The sequence below is a fragment of the Tamandua tetradactyla genome, chromosome 20, assembly GCF_023851605.1.
Source record: "Tamandua tetradactyla isolate mTamTet1 chromosome 20, mTamTet1.pri, whole genome shotgun sequence".
NCBI lineage: Eukaryota > Metazoa > Chordata > Mammalia > Pilosa > Myrmecophagidae > Tamandua > Tamandua tetradactyla.
The window spans coordinates 39,577,357-39,596,134 of NC_135346.1; the positions used below are offsets into that span (position 1 = coordinate 39,577,357).

The window sequence follows — 18,778 nt, forward strand, 5'->3', positions numbered from 1 at the left end:
CTATCTTCTCTGGTATAATGCCACCTTCTACTTTGATCTTACTCCCAATCTTTAGGAATATTTAGGCTATGCCCATTCTAAATTTTTCATGTTGTAAGGGTTGCCAATACTATGGGATGGGGGATGAAACTAGTTGATGTGCTGAAGAGGCTGACCCCTCTGGGTTTCAGAACTTATCTGGCCTATGAACCCATCTAGAAGTTGGAGGTTTCTGGAAAGTAATCACAGTGTATGGAACCTTTGTAGAATCTCCAGTAGACACCTAGCTGTCCTTTAGGGTTGACAGGAATGGTTTTGGTTGGGGTTTTACATGCATGGTAAATAACAATATCTAGCTGAAACTTACATAAGAGTAGCTTCCAGAATGGCCTCTCAACTCTATTTGAACTCTCTCAGACACTGATACCTTATTTTGTTACAATTCTTTTCCCTTTTTGGTCAGGAAGACATTGTCAATCCCACAGTGCCAGGGCCAGGCTCATTCCTGAGAGTCAATTCCCACATTGCCAGAGAGACTTTCACCCTTGGATACCATGTCCTATGTAGTGGGGTGGGTCATGATTTTACTTGCAGAGTTGTTTTGCCCATTTTTAAATTGGGTTGTTTGTCTTTTCATTGTTAAGTTGTAGGATTTCTTTATATATACTTGATATTAAATCCTTATTGAATATATGGTTTCTAAATATTTCTTCCATTGAATAGGTTGTATTTTCATTTTCTTGACAAAGTTCTTTAAGGCAAAAAAAAATTATAATTTTGAGGAGGCCCTATTTATCTATTTTTTTTATTTCATTGCATGTGGTTTGGGTCTAAGAAACCATTGTCTACCATACAATTTTGAAGATGCTTCCCTACATTTGCTTCCAGGTGTTTTATTATCCTGATTCTCATTTTTAGGTCTTTGATCCATTTGGAGTTAAGTTTTAAATAAGATATGAGACAAGGGTTCTCTTTCATTCTTTGCATATGGATATTCAGTTCCCCCAGCACCATTTGTTAAAGACACTATTCTGCCCCAGTTGAGTGGACTTGGAAGCCTTGTCAAATATCAATTGGCTATAGATGAGAGGGTCTATTTATGAGCTGTCAATTTGATTCCATATATAGATTCTTGTACCTGTACCATGCTGTTTTGACAACGGTAGCTTTGCAATATGCTTTAAAGTCAGGAATTGTGAGTCCCATATATTAATATATAGTGTCTTTCTGTGTTTTTTATAACAGTTTTGCATTTAAAGTCTATTTTTACTGATATTAGTATAGGTATTCCAGTTCTTTTTGGTTACTGTTTGCATGGAATATCTTTTTCCAGTTTTTCACTTTCAACTTATTTGTGTCTTTGGGTTTAAGGTGCATCTCTTATAGACAATATATAGCTAGAATATACTTTTTTATTCATTCTGCCAATCTGTGCTTTTTGGGGAGCTTATCCCATTAGCATTCAATATTATTGCTGTATAAGCAGTACTTACATCAACCATTTTATCCTTTGGTTTTTATATGTCACATCTCATTTTTGTCTCTCACACTTTTTACCCTTTTAGTTATCCTTACTGAAAATCTTAATTTCTACACTCTACTCTAAGCCTTTCTTTCCTGTCTTTTGCTTTCAGCCTATAAAAATCCTTTTAGTTTTTCTTGTAGGATAGATTTCTTGTTGATGAGCTCTCTCAGTTTCTGTTTATCTGTTAATATTTTAAACTGCCCCTCATTTTTGAAGGATAATTTTACCAGATGCAGTATTCTTGGCTGGCAAGAATTCTTTCAGTATCTTAAGTATATCATACCACTGCCTTCTCACCTCCATGGTTTCTGCTGAGGAATCAGTACTCAATCTTACTGTGGTTCCCTCATATGTGATAGATTGCTTTTCTCTTGCTCTTTTCAGTATTCTCTCCTTATTTTTGGCACCGACATTCTTATTAGTATGTGTCTTGGAGTAATTCTGTTAGAATGTATTCTGTCTGGAGTATGTTGCACTGCTTGGACATGTGTATTTATGTTTTTTTTTATAAGAGTTGGGAAATTTTTGGCCATGATTTACTCAAATATTCTTTCTGCCTGTTTCCCTTCTCTTCTCCTTCTGGGACAGCCATGGCACATATATTTGCAAGCTTCATGCTATCATTCAAATCCCTGAGACCCTGCTCAACTTTTCCCATTCTTTTCTCTATCTGTTCTGTGTATAAAATTTAAATTGTCCTGCCTTTTAGCTTACTGATTCCTTCTTATGCTGTGGTATACCTCTAGTGTATTTTTCATCTCTTCTTATTGTGCCTTTAAGTCCTATAATTTCTATTATGCTTAGTTTTTAATTTCAAGTTCTTTATCTTCAGCCAGTATCTTCTCTATATCCTTTATCTCTTTAACCACATTCTCCTTCATCTTCTTGAATTGATTTAGGAAATTTGTTTGAACATCTTTGTTCAAATTGTTCTAAATTGTGTCTCCTCTGAAATTCTAATTTGATCCTTTGGTTGTGCTGTATCTTTCTGTTTCATAGTATTGCTTATAATTTTTACTGATGTCTAAGTATCTGATTATCTTGATGAGTTTACTTTGAAGGTCAATTTCCCTCTCTTGCCCAGGGTTTTATTATTGATGGGCTTTGTGTTAAGGTTCTTCTTTGACATTGGTTCAACTTATCCTAGATCTTTAGAGTTGCCTGTATTTAATTGATCAGGCTTATTTAGCTCTTCTTCATTTGTTTCTTGCCCTAGATATGTGGTACAATTTTTAAGATTGCACTATTTCTGCAATTGTTTCACCCTAGGAGAAACTTCCTTTCCACTGTTCCTTTTCTGGGAATCTTTATCTGTTCAATTTGTTTCTAATTTGCCTCTGTACTGTTTTCTACACTCCCTTCATTGTCTCTATGCTTTACTTGAGGGCAAATTCTATGAGGAGGATCACCCCAGGGAGGACTTTCCCAAGTCAGTATTTCCCAGCCAAAGCAGGGTCAGGGTCACACAAAGAGGGCACTGACATCTTCAGAGAGCCCTGGAGAAAGGGTCAGGAAAGATGCCCAAAAGCTTTGTTGATGACTCCCCTAAGCTGCACTTTCTTGGCCTGCCCAGAAGATGGTGCCCTTCAGCATTCTGTTCCCCACAGTCCCAAGGAACCCTGCGTCTTTAAACCTTCATTGCCTCTGCGGCTGTTCAGGGCCAAGTTGAAACAATAGTCAGCCATATCATCATCAGGGATGCTCAGAAATAGTAGCTCAGAGCTGGGACCTGGTGATCCAAATCTGGTGATCAAAAGCTTTGATCAGTGCTTGGCTGTAACACCCTGTTCTTGGGTAAGAAGACTTCCATGTACCTCTCTGCCTGCAGCAGCCAGCCAGGAACTGAACCCCAAGGGGGCCTACCTTGAGGAGTGAGGAATGGGCACTGGCAGCCATCATGGCACAATCTACTTACGATACTTTCCTGCAGTTTCTTCCTGTTTTTTTCCTGGATGCCTTACAGTGCTCCTCTGTCCTCCAGGGCCTGAGAACAGTTGTTTCGGATAGTTCCTGCCTGATCACTCGCCTTTTTGGAGGATGAGTGAAACCTGGAGCTACCTACTCCACCATCTTTTCTGCCCAGCTGTTTCTTTTTGCTTTATAAAATGTGGTTACTAGAGGATTTAAAATGGCATATGTGAGTCACATTATAAATCCGTTGGATAGCATTGATTTAAACTCTAGCATGGATTGTCCCCATTTTGCTCCATTCCCTTCTTGAATTTCTTTTAATCTCTTGAATTTATCACTCACCTTCTTGTTTCTGGACCTTTGATAGGCTATGCTTCCTCCTTTTTTCTTTTTTTGTTGTTTTGTTTTTTATGTTTCCTTCTTTTTTTATTATTCTTCTTCCTTCCTTCCTTCCTTCCTTCCTTCCTTCCTTCCTTCCTTCCTTCCTTCCTTCCTTCCTTCCTTCCTTCCTTCCTTCCTTCCTTCCTTCCTTCCTTCCTTCCTTCCTTCCTTCCTTCCTTCCTTCCTTCCTTCCTTCCTTCCTTCCTTCCTTCCTTCCTTCCTTCCTTCCTTCCTTCCTTCCTTCCTTCCTTCCTTCCTTCCTTCCTTCCTTCCTTCCTTCCTTCCTTCCTTCCTTCCTTCCTTCCTTCCTTCTTTCCTTCCTTTTGCAGCACAGAGCAGCATGCACCATGCACCATGTGCAGCCCACTGGCCACTGGTACACTTCGTCTAATACCACCACTTCCATCTCTCACTAACTTTTTTGGGGGGGGTGCATAGTCTGGGAATCAAACCCGGGTCTCCCGCATGGAAGGTGAGCATTCTACCACTGAACCACACCCTCTCTCACTAACTTTTACTCATTTCTAGTTCACATCTTAAATGTCATTAACTCTAAGAAGTCTTCCTTGACTTCCTTAATCTGCATTAGCTGCTCCTTCTATGGTTCCAATAGAATATTTAGAAAATTTTACTTCCTCCTCCAAAATACTTTACACACCACTTTGGAGTTGCTTTAAAAATATTTATTATCTATCTATTCCATTAAACTGTAAACTCCATTAAGGTCAGGGATGTGTCTGTCTTGTGTATCTTTGTAGACTTTTGTAGAAACTCAGTGAATGCTTATTGAGTGAACCTAGACATCTTATTAAATGGAAAAGGGAATTGATAACCATAGAGAAGAGATTTCTTACTAAGGTCATGCAGCAAGTTCATGGCAGAGACTTGACTTGGGCCAGGGTCATTCATCAGGGACACAAGTTTCTTGTTTTAGATTTTGTATGACACTGGGAGAATTTTATAAGATGCAATGGACAAGGACCTGTGCTGGTTGGTTTGGTTCAGCCTAACAAGGTGAAGAAAGAACTAACTATCTTATATGGACGTAACTGATAACAAGCTTGGTTGTGGTTGGAACACTCATTAGCCTGAAGACTTCCATTTCCCAGCAACTATGACAAAAAACTTACTTCCGGTATTGTTGGTGGGGGGAGGGGGGAATTGAAACAGGGAAGAGAAATGACAAGACTATGGAGATCTGCACTATTAATAGTAGGAACATATTTATAGAACAAACTGACTCAGGTCTTTGATGTGCTGCTGCAAAATTGTTCACTTGATTTAAGAAACAGAGGTCACTTCTTGAGATACTGGCACAACCATTCTTCATGTTGACATGTTTCTGAATAGAACTAAATGAGAAAAGCAAATTTGAGTCATGAAGCCTCCAGGGTTCTAGTATCATCCTTTGCCATACTTGCACCTGAGAAAAAAATCCCTTCTCATTCCAGCAATAGTAGCTTATGCACTTGCAAAATTATGCCATTTCATAGATCATTTTGGGAAAAATGATATAAGGCTAAATCTATCTGTTTTCTGTAGCATTATCTAGTGTAATTGAGTCTAGCTTTTTTTCTAATAATATTATAGAAGCTCAATGCAGTAAATTTGACAGACAGAAAAGCACAAAGAAAGAAAACTTTCCCTATAATTCTACCACCAAAATTAATTCCATAATATAAATGTTTTTTAAGTATTTATAGTATTTTCCGTATTTATTTGCTTATATGGTTTTATAAAAATAGGATACTGTGAATACAATTAGTATTTTTCTTCTTAGATATATGTTGTGAACATTTACTATGTCAATAAGTGTTCTTTAGTAATATGATTTTTATTGCCTGCTTAATATTTCAACATATTTAAATTCTCCTAACAATCCTCCATTGTTGGATATTTAAATTGTTTCTAATTTTTCACAACTGTAAATCATGCTACAGGGAACTTCCTTATGCACATATTTCTGATTATTTCCAAAGTATAAATTTAGTAAGCAAATTTTACTAAATCATATACATTTAGTAAAGATATACATTTACTTACTTAAATGTATTACTAAAGATACACATTTTTATATCTTACTAAAAATGTACATTTTTGAAGGGATTTTGGCATTTATTCTTAGTTAGTTTCCTAAAAGTTTTAACCCAGACTGATTTTCAGTTTCCAAGTGCTCTATAAATGCAAGTTCTCACATGTTTGGAAGTTTTACCATTTACCTCTGTTTTGGCTTGCTAAAGCTCCTGAAATGCAATATACCAGAAATGGGTTATTGTTTCCAATGGGGATTTGTAAATTTCAAATTTACAGCTCTAAGGCCATAGAAACGTCCAAACTAAGGCATCGGGAGGAAGATACCTTGACTCTGAAGAAAGGCTACTGGCGTCTGGGATTCCTGTTTTATGTGTGAAGGCACATGGTGATGTCTGCTGGTTTCTTGCTCCTGGGATCCATTGTTCTCAGTCTCTGTTTCCAGTGAATTTCTCTCTGAGCATCTGTGGGTCCTTGCTTGCTTCTCTGGGGACACGTGTCTGAGCTCTCTCTGTGTCCTGGGGGTCTCCTTTCAGCATCTCCATAACATCTCTCTCTCTCTCTCCATGTCCTTACTTGGTTTCGTCTCTCTGCTGTCTGTATTGGCTCTTTCTAAAATGTCTTGGGGCATTTCTTTTTTCTTTTAGCTTCTCCTGGGGCATTTTCTTTCTCTGGGTTCTCTCTGTGAGCTCTTTTAAAGGACTCCAGTAAAGGTTTAAGACCCACCTTGAATTGGGTGGGTCACATCTCCATGGAAACAACCTAATCAAAAAGGTTCCACCCACAATACGTCTGCACCGACAAGAACAGATTAGAAGAGTATGACTATTCTGGGATACATAAGAGTTTCAGACCAGCACACCATCTAACATGAAGTCTTTACATGAAGTTTGCTTTTGATGATACAAGCAGAAGGGTTGGAATTCCAAAGAATGTCAAAATGAAATATATTCTAGTCTCCAACTTGTAATGAAGTTCATATGACCATGTCTAGATCCTTAAAAGTGGCATTTCCCAAAGGGCTTCATGAAAAAGAATCTTATTTTCAGGTAGGCTTGGGCAAAATTGCATCCTCCATCTCTATGCAAATTTTGAAAAAGCCCAGCAATAAATTTGAACAGGATCAACTTTATTCAAGTCAGTGTTTTATTCCTAAAGTTATTAGGCCACCAAACACTTTAAAAAAGAATATCCAAACCTACAAATATATGTATATACATATATAAACAACTCAGAGAAACACTGCTTTAGAGTAAGAACACAGTACACTATAAGAATTTGTATAAGATTTTAAGACATGTACTTGACCACAGGTGGTAGAGCCAGGTGAGTTTGAAATCTTTTTCATGGTTTTGTGACAAAGCCAAAGGACTTTCTGACACCAAGCTCTATGGAGCTCTCCAGTGAGCCAAGATGATTATTGGAAGAGCAGAAACAAGAAATAAGACTTTACCCAAAAGGCTCTATTCTTGTCCCTCCCAACCTCCCACAAAACAAGTTTGCTTATGGCCATGTGATTGCAAATATGGGGTTCATTTATGGCTCATCTTCATGGATATGAGTGGAAAGTCTTTATTGTTATCTGTTTAATTTATGATCCAAACTATTTTAAGACTTAGAGAATAAGTTTTAAGTATCATGTTGAAAACCTCACATAGACTGTTTTCTTGGAAGCAAAGTGGTCAATTTGATTAAAAAAAAAAAAATCAAACACGTTGTTTGGTTCCCTGTGTGTGTGTTTCCCAAATATCAGAATTTTGACTACCACTATTGTATTTTTTTTTACTGTGTCATTTATTAGGATTTTTCTTTGAATTCACTCAAGTCTTTCCTTATATATCTTCTTTAGTTGGCCTCAGCAAAACACATCTGCAAAATTGCAGGTTAGGTGGTTTTATATTTTTTCTAATACATGTGAAATATACATATAATTATTAAAATGAAAATAGTGTTTTTCTATGGACTGCCTAAAATTATTTCAGTTCTTGGGCCAGCAAACTTTTTCCGTAAAGAGCCAAATATTGAATATTTTAGGGTTTGCAAGTCATATGGTCTCTCACAAATATTCAATTTGTGGCTGCAGTACAAAAGCAGCCATGGACATCATGTAAATGAATGGGCATGGCTCTGCTTCAATAAAACTTTTATTTACAAAGTCAGGCAGCAGGCTGCATTTGCTGGTTAGTCAGTCCTTACTCTAGATAAAAGCTGATTGAATTTTTCACTTTCTAAATGATTATATTGATTCATTTTAGGCACATTCTGTATGCAATGACCTGGGCAGAAAATGGCCAGCAAAACCTCTTATGTGTTTTTTACCTCTATTTTCTGAAATAATCCCAATTTCAAGCCATGTGCTCCAAATTTGGGGATTAGATTCATCACTCTGAATCTCATACAAGTTATATTAAAATAGAAATGAGGAACCAGACTTTGCAGCAATGGATAGACATTGTTAAGACAATTACTAGCTAACCTCCCTTCATCTTTCTGTTGAACTATTCAGTAATTTTACCCTCTCAAACTTCTTCATGGGAGGAAAAAAGAAAAAAAAAAAACACCCAAGCAAACTGTGCTCTTAAATTATTGACATTAAAATTTAAAATGTTAATTAACAGAGGCTCTTATCTGAGAAAAGCAAGTTTGCCATTACTTCTCAATCTTGCTGAATCTAGACTCCTTTACATCTTTTATTTGATCAGAGTTGCTCTCAGTGAGAAGCTTCCTCAGCACTAGAGAAAAAAAGGCTCATTTCTGCCAATTTTTGTTCTTTGGGTCCCATCATTGTCCTTTGTAGGCAGAAAGAATATGTGTTCTTGTGTAAATATGGAAGCTTGTCATTATGATCAGTCTATCTCCACTCACTGCTCACAGTTTTCCATCCTAGATGTTCACAAATAATAACACATCTGAACAGCATTTTTTCCTGGTTCAAAGCTTTCCAAATATATGGTCCCATTAGAGCCCCACAGTAGTTCCAGAGTCTGGGTATTATTATCCTCATTTAAGGTGAGGAATATGAGGTTAGACTGGAAGCTGAACTGCCAGTGACAGCATAGGGAGAACCCTGGAGCAATGCTCCCCAATTCCTACCTGACTGGACTTGAACTAAGTGCTGCCCAAGGTGACTCTTACCCATTCTGCTCTGCAATACTTTGCTCATTGTCACAGTCCCAAATTGTATTCCTAACTCCAGCCCTCCCTGTACTGTGGTCGTTCCCAGGGGCCCATTCAAGGGAGTCAGGCTGGGTCAAGGTAAATCCAGCTCCAATTATACACAATTCCATGCTAACTTGACAACTTGTAATATAAACTCACATCCCTTAATTCTATGTCCATTGCTTTTCCACAGATGATAGCTCCTTCTGAGATAAAGAAGAACTTAATAACTAGACTAGTATAGGCAGAATGCTAATTCAGCTTTCAGTTTCAAAGGGTAATTTAGAGAGTTAGAATGGGAAATTGTAAAACAGCATATATTCATGACTCCATTATTTTCATTTGCAAAATATCTGAATAGGTCATCCAGAATCCAAGAATATTAGAATTGAAAGACGCCTTGACTATCATCTAGTTCCCTTCTTTACTCCATGGATAAGAAACATGGGAGAAAGAAAAAAAAGGAGAAATTCACCCAAGATAATGATTAAATGATAAAAATAATAGTCATTTCTTTAATATGTGCCAGGCACATGCTTTAAACACACGAAATAGTTGTATTGTTACTCCTGCTTACTAACAGTATGGCTGAGACTTGGAGAGAAAAATGGCCTTACCTGAGGTCACAGGTACATAGGTGTATAGGTGGTGGAGCAGGGCTTGGCACCAGGTCAGCTGACTCCAGAATGCTCTCATAGTGGCAGCATAGTTCTTCTCAAAAGCAAAGCCCAATGATATGATAAGGACTTCATCTTATGATGTGAAGGACACCTCATCTCCGTGGTCTTCTTCCCCAGAACCCAGAACCCCAGTCTCATTGTGATGGTTTAATATTGTACATACCCCAGAAAAGCATATTCTTAAACCTAATCCATGTCTGTGCATGTATAGACCCATTATAGGTAAGATCTTTTGATGAGGTTGCATCGATCAAGGTGTGACCTACCTCACTCAAGATAGGACTTATTCTTCTTGGGTCCTTTATAAGAGAATGAAATTCAGAAAAAAAGAGAGAGAAAATCCATGGAAGCAAGATGCTGTATACAACAAAACCAGAATAGAATGGAGAGTCCAAGGGCCATCGCTGTGTGCCTTGCTGTATGACAGAGTTGTCCAGAATAACTGGCAGCTGGTCTTCAGGAAGAAAGCATCGTATTGATGATACCTCGATTTAAACTTTTTCATGGCCTCAAAACTGTAAGCCTGTAAGCTAATAAATTCCCATTGCTAAAAGCAAACCCATTTCATGATATAAGCTTTCAGCAACCTAGCAAACTTAAGCAATAATAATGAAAAAAACATCAGACTGTCCCAAATCAAGGAATTTTCTATAAAGTACCTGGTCAGGACTCCTTAAAACAGTCAAGGTCATAAAAAGAAGGGCCAACGGACTGTCTGAAAAATTGTCACCAACCAGGAGGCTAAGAAGACATGATAACTAAATCTAATGTTGTAGGGTCCCAGAACAGAAAAACGATGATACAGAAAAACTAGTGAAATCCAAATCAAATGTGAAGCTTCATTCATCTTAAAGTATCAGTGATGATTCCTTCGATCTGACAGCTATTAGAGTAATATTAAGATGCTCATCATAGGGAAAGCTAGATGAGGCATATATGGAAATTCTATACTATCTTTGTTCTGTTAATCTAAAACTGTTGTAAAATCTAAAACATTATTTAAAAAAAGAAAGCAAAGACAGATCAAGACTTCTGGTATTTGATCTTTTTAGGGATCACTGGCATGTGTTTATATAAGGGAGGGATACTATGAAGGGTATAGTCTATCAGAAACTGAGTAAAGTTCACCTGATGTGGAGGAGAATGGTCTTGTGGAGAACATTTAAATCCGATAATAACAGGTGGGAAGTAAGGCCTATGGCCTTGGGGCTTGTGGAAATCATGGCAGGGAGTAAAGTTGCAGAAATACTTCCATTGATAGACATTTATAGGCATCAATTATTCCAAGCACTTCCAGAAGAATGCAAAGATGAGCTAGATGTCACTTTCTCTCAGACAATTCAGTTTCGATGGATGGAGAGAGGGTGTGGAGTAAGTAAAAATGCTATAGTGAGATCTTAATGTGTATTGTTGCTTGGTTTTCCATTCTTTCCAAAATTAGTAGGGGTATTTGCTTTCTGCTTTTTGAAGAATTATTCATAGTCCTGATTGAATGCAAATTCTTGTTCTTTATTTGAATAACATCATTTACCCTTGAAAAAGAATGACAGTGAACCACAGAGAAACTCTTTTTTTCAGGCATTTCCTCTTCAGGAACTTTGACAAACTGTAGATCTTGAACATGGTCCCGTATTAGAATAACATAGGGAGTTTTAAAAAAATCAGTGCTCAGAGCTCATCCCCATAGGTGTTAATTTAATTGATCATGAGTAAGGCCAAGGTACTGGCATTCTTTTTTAAAGCTCCCAGGGTAATTCAAATGTTCAGCCAGGATTTAAATAAGACTAGTCAGGCATTTTTTCCCCAGAATTATTGAGTGTTTTAGGAAGGAAAAAGTGGTTGGAAGGAGGCTGGATAAAGTGGGCCTCTGGAAGAGGGGCTGTCTCTGGCCCTATATGTGGGCAGATTCTTTTCGTTCAAGGACACAACCAGGAAAGAAGACACAAAGGCCCGGAGTTGGAATGCTTAGCAGCTGGCAATCTCCCCTTTCCTAATCAAGAGGCATTTTCTGATCAGCATTAGGGGATCAGCTTGCCTCTAATTATCAGCACATTCTTTGCTCAGTAAATTCCTGGCTTTCCCTGATTTTTCCCCTGGAATATTTCAGAACACTTGTTTAGAGTTAGCCCCACACTTAAATGGATACTTGTCAGTTACGGACCTAAATGTTGTATGAACATCTAGCCACATCAGCTAAAAAGCAGGCTGACTTCTTGCATATAAAATGGATATTGACTGGAAAAGAAGGGGGCAGAGGGTAGGACAAAAATCAAAAGTAATAAAAATGGCTGACTCAGGCCAACCTCAATGCATATGGTGTGAAATGACATCATTAAGAGAGTTTGGCCAGGGTTTGGAATTATGCAAGAGCCTCTTTCAGCAAAACATAAGATGTTTGGGAAAATTGCTCTGGAAACCACCGTATAACTTCTATCATAAAGTTAAGAAAAACTGGAGTTCACTTAAGAAGGTACACAATACACTTTAGAATACTCAAGATAGAAACTCTAACTACCATGAATAAATGGAAATTACGTTTATTCAGACTTCAATGAACTGATAGCCCCAAATCTTTTGAACTTGGCCAACTCAAGTACAAATCCTAGCTTCACCACTTTGTGTGAGTTTGGGTAAGTTACATCACTTCTTTGAGCCTCAGTTTATTTCATCTGCCAAAAGAGATTAACTAGAGGATTGTGGGAAGATGGCAGAGTAGGAAGCTCCAGGAATCAGTCCCTTCACCAAAGCAACTATTAGAATGGCAGAAACTATCTAGAAATCAGCTATTTTTGAAACTCTGAAAAGTAGTGGAATACCATGCAGCATATAGGGAAGAGCTGGGGAAGAGCCTGGTAAATTGCAATATTTATCAGTGAATTTCACCCTCCTGCAATGACTATGATCTCCCATTCCCCAACAACGTAGCAGGCAGTAGTGAGTACTGCAGCCAAGGCTCCTGGTGCAGCTTACTGGTTCCAGGGTAGGCTGTAAGACCTAGGCTTCCAAAACCCAAGGTTCCATGGTCTGATTACTGTTTTGGATCAGTCTCCAAAATCCAAGGTTATGTGGTTTGATCACTGTTTTAGATCAGATAGCTGGGGGACAGACTCTGAGGGCAGCCATTGTTCCAACTCCCTTAGGCAAAAGCAGCAGAAGAGTCTTAAGGAAACAGAACCTTTTTTCTCTCATTTTTTCTCTTTCCATTCCCCATTTGGGAGCAAGAAGATTGACAGTTCCATCCCTCAACTACAGTAATAACAACAACAAAAACACTTAGCAATCTCAGAAGAGAAACCCCAAAGGGAGAACTAGATTTCCAGAGTTATAACAGCATACTCCTCAGAATGTCCAGTTTATTTGAATGTCCAATGTAATTTTCTCAACAAAATTACAAAACACACAAAGAAACAGGAAAGTACGGCCCATTCACAGGAAACAAGGACTTGCCAGAAACCATCTCCAAGGAAGTTTATACATTGGAAATATTAGTCAAAGACTTTAAATAAACTGCATTAAATTTGTTCCATGAGCTAAAGGAATTCATATACAAAGATCTAAAGAAAATTAGAAAAATATTGTCTGAACAAAATAAAGAGGTATAAATTATAAAAAGGAACTAAATGGAAATTGTGGCCCTGCAAAGTATGGTAATTTAAATGAAAAACTCATTAGATTGATTCCACAGCAGATTTGAACAGGTAGAAGAAAGGATCAGCATGTTTGAAGATAAGACAATAGAAATTATCTAGTGTGAGAAGCAGAAAAAAAAAGTAATGAAGAAAAATGATAGGGGAATAAAAGAGAGAAAGAAAGGGACAGAAAATGTATTTGAAGAAATAATGGCTATAAACTTCTCAAGTCTGATGAAAGACATGAATATACACATCCAAGAAGCTCAACAAACTCCAAGCAGAATAGAATCTAAGAGATCAACACGAAGACAAGTAGTTGTGAAATTTTCAAAACCCAAAGACAGGATTTTGAAAGCAGCAAGAAAGAAGTAATTTGTCATAGACTAGGGATTCCCAATAGGTTAGCAGCAGATTTCTCATCAGAAACCACAGTGGGGAGAAGAGAGTGAGATGACATATTAATGTCCTTAAAGAAAAAACAAACAAACAAGAATTCTATGTCTGGAAAAATGATCTTTCACAAATAAGGGAGAAATTAAGATATTTATAGATAAAGGAAAGCTGTAAAAATTCATTATCAGAAGACATGTCCTCATAAGAAAGGCTAAAAGGTAGTCTAGATAATAACTTAAAACCATAAAAGAAAAAGAGAACATAACTACATAGGTAAATGCAAAATCCTGTATTATTTTACTTTTGATTTATAACTGTAAAATAGCATTTTAAATTTATGTTAATGGGCATACCATATATAACAATGTAATTATAATATAAAAGGGAAGGATGCAGATATATAGGAATAGAGAATTTGTGAATTTCTGAAAATAGGTTTGTACTAGCCAAACTCTGATGTTATTAAAGTAATATATCTGATAATGATTTAATAACCAGAATATATAAAGAACTACAACTCAACAACGAAAAGACCAACAGCTCAATTTAAAAATGGGCCAAGGATTTGAATAGACATTTCTTCAAAAAGATATTCAAATGGCCAATAAGTATATGAAAACATACTCAACATCATTAGCCACTAAAGAAATGGAAATTAAAACTACTATGAGATACCACTTTACACTTACTAAGATGACTATTATTTTTTAAAAAAATGAAAATAGCAAGTGTTGACAAGGATATGGAGAAACAAGAATGCTTGTACGTTGTCTGTGGGAACGTAATGTGGTGCAGCCACCGTGGAAAACAGTTTGTGAGTTCCTGAGACGTTAAACATACCATATGATCTGGCAATTCTACTCATGAGTTTTTACCTGAAAGAGTTAAAAGCAAGGACTCAGTCAGATAGCTATACTCCAAAGTTTATTATAGCACTATTCACAATAACCAAAATGTGGAAGCAGCCCAAGTGTTCATCAGTAGATGAACAAGTAAACAAAATTTGGTATATGCATACAATGAAATATTATTCAACCATTAAAAGAAGTGACATACTGGAGAAATCTACAACACGGATGAATCTTGAAGTCATCATATTGGAAGAAATGTGATGTTAAATATTTGACCAGTAACAAAAGGACAAATATTGTATGCTTTCTCTTAAAATAAGCAAATTCATGGAAACACAGAGCAAACTGGTGGTTAGCAGTTGTGGGGACAGGGAGGAATGGGGAGTTGTTGCTAAATGAGTGAATTTTTTGGGTGATGAAAATAGTCTGGAAATAGTGGTGAAAAGTGCATAGTATTGTCAATGTACTGAATGTCAAAGACCTGAACAGTTTAAAATGCTTACAATGATTTATTTAAGTTGGAAGTGGTGAAGGCAAGTTTCAAGCATGCGGTTCCTTGCATGTTATACTTAAGGGGGGTTCTTGGAAGAATATTGCATATTCACTGTGATATTTCATGCATTCTCTAATTTACTCCTCATAGCAAGGCTACCATATGCTTCCATTTCACAGTTGAAGGTCTGAGGTACAAAGCATATGAAATGACTTGCTCAAATCCACATAGCCAGGAGTGGCAAAGTCAGGAAAAGGACCTGGTTCTCCCTATACTCAAAGGTCTTGATCTGAAGCAGTTAAGTGGGGAATGACAGATTTTATGCCCAATGAGCAGATGGGAAAAGCAGAGAACAGGGTTGACTGGTCTTTCTGCATTATTCTTAGAGAAATGAGGAGATTCATGGGTAAAAGAAGTTTTAAGCCTCAACTTGTGTCAGACTGAAGTAACAATCAGTTAAATTTCACCAAACCACTGATCAAAGTGCTAAAAATGGTTGAATTTTTAAGAAACACATGTAACCTGTTTTTTTTTTTTTTAATCTGCTTGACTGGTCAAGTAAGTAAAAGCAGTTTATTCAGTGAAAAAACACTCACACCATCACAGTTGTTGTTAGACCAAGTTGGCCAGTCAGCCCAGACAGTTAAAATAGTCAGCCAGGTGTGGATAGAGCCTCAGAAAGAAGCGTTGAGAGAAGGCATTAACAAAATGTTTTAAGGCCTGTGGAAAAGATTTTAAAGTATGCACTGAGGCAGCTGGCCAAGCACGTGGAGGAGTGGGTAGAAATTTGCACAGGTTGCTTAGGGACCTTCTGTGATGGTCAGGACTGAGACCTTTTCCTCTAGCTTCTACACTTCTAGGTTGTTGAACTCTGTTGGAGCAGGCTGGATATCTTTGATCAAGACTCACTTGGTGGAGGGGAGGCCTTGAAACTACCAAACTAAACTTCCAGGATTGAAGGACATGGATCTAGAAGCTTTAGTCCCCATTGTACTGGTAAAGACAATGATTGCTCTGGGTTCAAAAGACCCTGGAATATGTGCTGATTCAGATCTTCTGGGTGCAACATTGAACCCTGGGGAAGCAGCTTTTTCAGTGAATTAATGCACATATATACACACACACATCGTATTATTTGGGAGTCCAGGACAGTTCTCCCATGAAATAAACCAGGTATAGCATTGATGATCCTACTGAATCTTAAATATGAATTGGCATTTGCAGAGACAGCAGCACCCAGAGCCCATGGGATGCAGGTCTCGCTGGAACAAAAAGGTCTTTGTAGCAGTGGATGTTCTCTAGTCTCAGGAGGATACGTCAGAGTTTTAGCTCCAATGGGCAAGAGAGATCAAAGATATAACTAGAAGCCCAGAGCAGGGGAAAGGGATGGTAAGGAAAAGGAAGGGGTTGGTTGAGTGCCTCCTAATCCAGGCATGCAATTCCTTGCATATTATACTTGAGGCTATATATTAGGCTAGCTAGATAGCTAGATAGGTAGATAGAGATAGATCAATTTATCTAAGATGAGGGTAGAATAAAGGCCTATTTAGGAATGAGGACAGTCCTGTAAGAAAAAGGTCATTAAAAAGCTGCACAATTAAGACTTCTTTTAAACCTGTCTTTAAGAGAAATTAGGAAAATAAATTTAGTCAATTGGAAAATAAGGAAGACCTTGCAAAAGTCACTATTGACGAAAGGCCAGTGAGGGGATTCTTGAGAAATCTGAGCATAATGTACACTGTATGGATCAGCAGGTCAGGATGGTGTGCCTCCTAGGAGATTATGGGAGTTGGTACTGTGCCCATTTGATTTCCAGCAGTTATTGCTTCATTTAGCAAGTTTTGAGATGAACCCAGATGCCAGATAAATGGGGGCTCCAAACTTAAAAATCCAGGAGAGGGTCTCATAGTGGTCATTATTCAGTCCAAGTATAGCTGGTTGACATCAAGGGGGCTGAGCCTGAAGAAAGAATATGCTAAAATAAAAACACAAAAGGAATGTCAAAGGGCAGGCCATGGGCTATACGTTTTCCAGCATATTAAATCATTGGAAATACCATAAATAATTGCAGATAAGTAGTTTCTTATCCAAAACTACTTTTTATCAAAGTAAAGGATGAGGACATCTTTTTCAAATGTATCCTTCAGGAAATAAAATGATACAGAGCTGAACTCCTACGGGATTGAATTCCATAGAGATTCACTTCCAAAGCAAAATTTGTGTGTGTGTGTGTGTTTGAGTGTGTGTGTTTGGTGGGAGGTGGGACTTCGAAATAGCCTAAATGGTCACCTACTGACAGATACAGAATATAGGTGATGAACTATAGAGTTGACTAGGTATTGCAAGTGTTGGTCCAGGACTTGGTTTGATTTTGAGCCTGTGAGAACTCAGACAAATGTTAACCAGGCCATTGAGAAATGATATTATAGAATGAGAACACGGAAGGTGTCTTAGGACTCACCTAGTCCTGCCCATCTTCCTAACCATTTACTAGGCCCAGAGACCTTAACTCCTTTCCTAAGGCCACAGAGTACATTGATGCCATGATTGGAACTAAAACTAAGTAGGAGAATGTGGCCTTTCTATCCCATCAGAGCCATTCTGTATGATGTCAGTTTGTAGCACTCTTTGGTAACTACCAGGCTAAGTAAATAACCCTGAGTTAGGAAATAATAAGAGAAGATTCAGTTGGAAGGAAAGATAAAAGTTTAGTTCTCTGGGTGAAAAGAATTCAAATGGCCAATCTTCACTGTGAACAAACATCCTTGTCTAGAGGAGTTAGTTCTTTGTCAAAGCATCTAGCAAGAGGTAAGGTCTCACTTGGGACTGTGTGTAAGGGAGCATCACAAAAGAGGAAGGGTGGGTCTGTCAGACTGCATTGGCATCCAATACTTAAATTTTAGACACACTTCTAGGTTATAAAAAAATTCTAGACATTGGAGTGATTCCAGACAAAAACAGCATATAATTAAGGGAATGGAGTAGAGAAACTGATTTATAGAAGGAATTACAGCAATCCATTTTTTATGGCTCTGCCACAAATAAGGGCATGTCTTTGACATATATCAAAGACTTTAATTGGAATAATGAGTTAATCCAGAGAGAGATGATTTAGGCATGATATCAGAGAATAGGGTAACATGATGGGGTTGGGGAATTACCTGTTGAAATGATGAAATTGTCATCTTCCAAGTGAAAGTGAGACAAAAACAGAACAATTAGGAAGATGGTACTTAAAAGTAATTTTATGTTGAGGGATTTAATATTTAGCTTTTGACAAAACTATGAGCCAGTGGAATCATGCTTCCCGTGTTTCTTTGAGAAACTTGGAGAAACTTGAACAAGATGCATCACCTATTTAATAGCAGCTATTATGAGGATGAAGTAAAAGAAATGCTGCATTAATGTATGAGTTGATTGCAAACTGCATCTCATTTTCAAAAATGTTAAAATGTGAAAAATGTATTCATTTTAAAATTGAGGAACAATAGTAATTATTTATATATAAATAGTTGTATATATAACCCTATGTTACCATAGATTTGATATGAGTTCAATTTCTATTAATGACTAGTTCCATAGCTTGCTGATGATTGTGAATGTTCCCCTCAATTTGTTTGTTATGTCCTTATTCTCTTTTCAGAGACTCTGTCCCCACCCTGGTGATTGGGCAGCTGACCAATTCTTCTGACCATGTTGATTGATCAGGAATAAACCTGGGACCCAATCTAGGCCAATGAGTC

General features: G+C 37.5%; 1 protein-coding gene across 26 annotated transcripts in view; it reads left to right on the top strand.

Moving 5' to 3' along the window:
* The window catches only part of LOC143664558 (uncharacterized), a 191,938-nt gene extending 173,160 nt beyond the window's left edge, over positions 1 to 18,778 (top strand). For 23 of the 26 annotated variants that reach the window (XR_013166492.1, XR_013166493.1, XR_013166494.1 and 20 more), the window contains one exon: positions 18,679 to 18,769. Coding sequence is in view for 1 of the 26 variants with exons in the window: in XM_077138083.1 (XP_076994198.1) it covers position 18,679 (1 nt within the window). In the remaining 25 variants the exon portion in view is untranslated. Of the gene's footprint in view, positions 1 to 18,678 lie in introns of all 26 variants that reach the window. The other 3 variants (XR_013166496.1, XR_013166501.1, XR_013166503.1) reach the window with 2 other exon arrangements.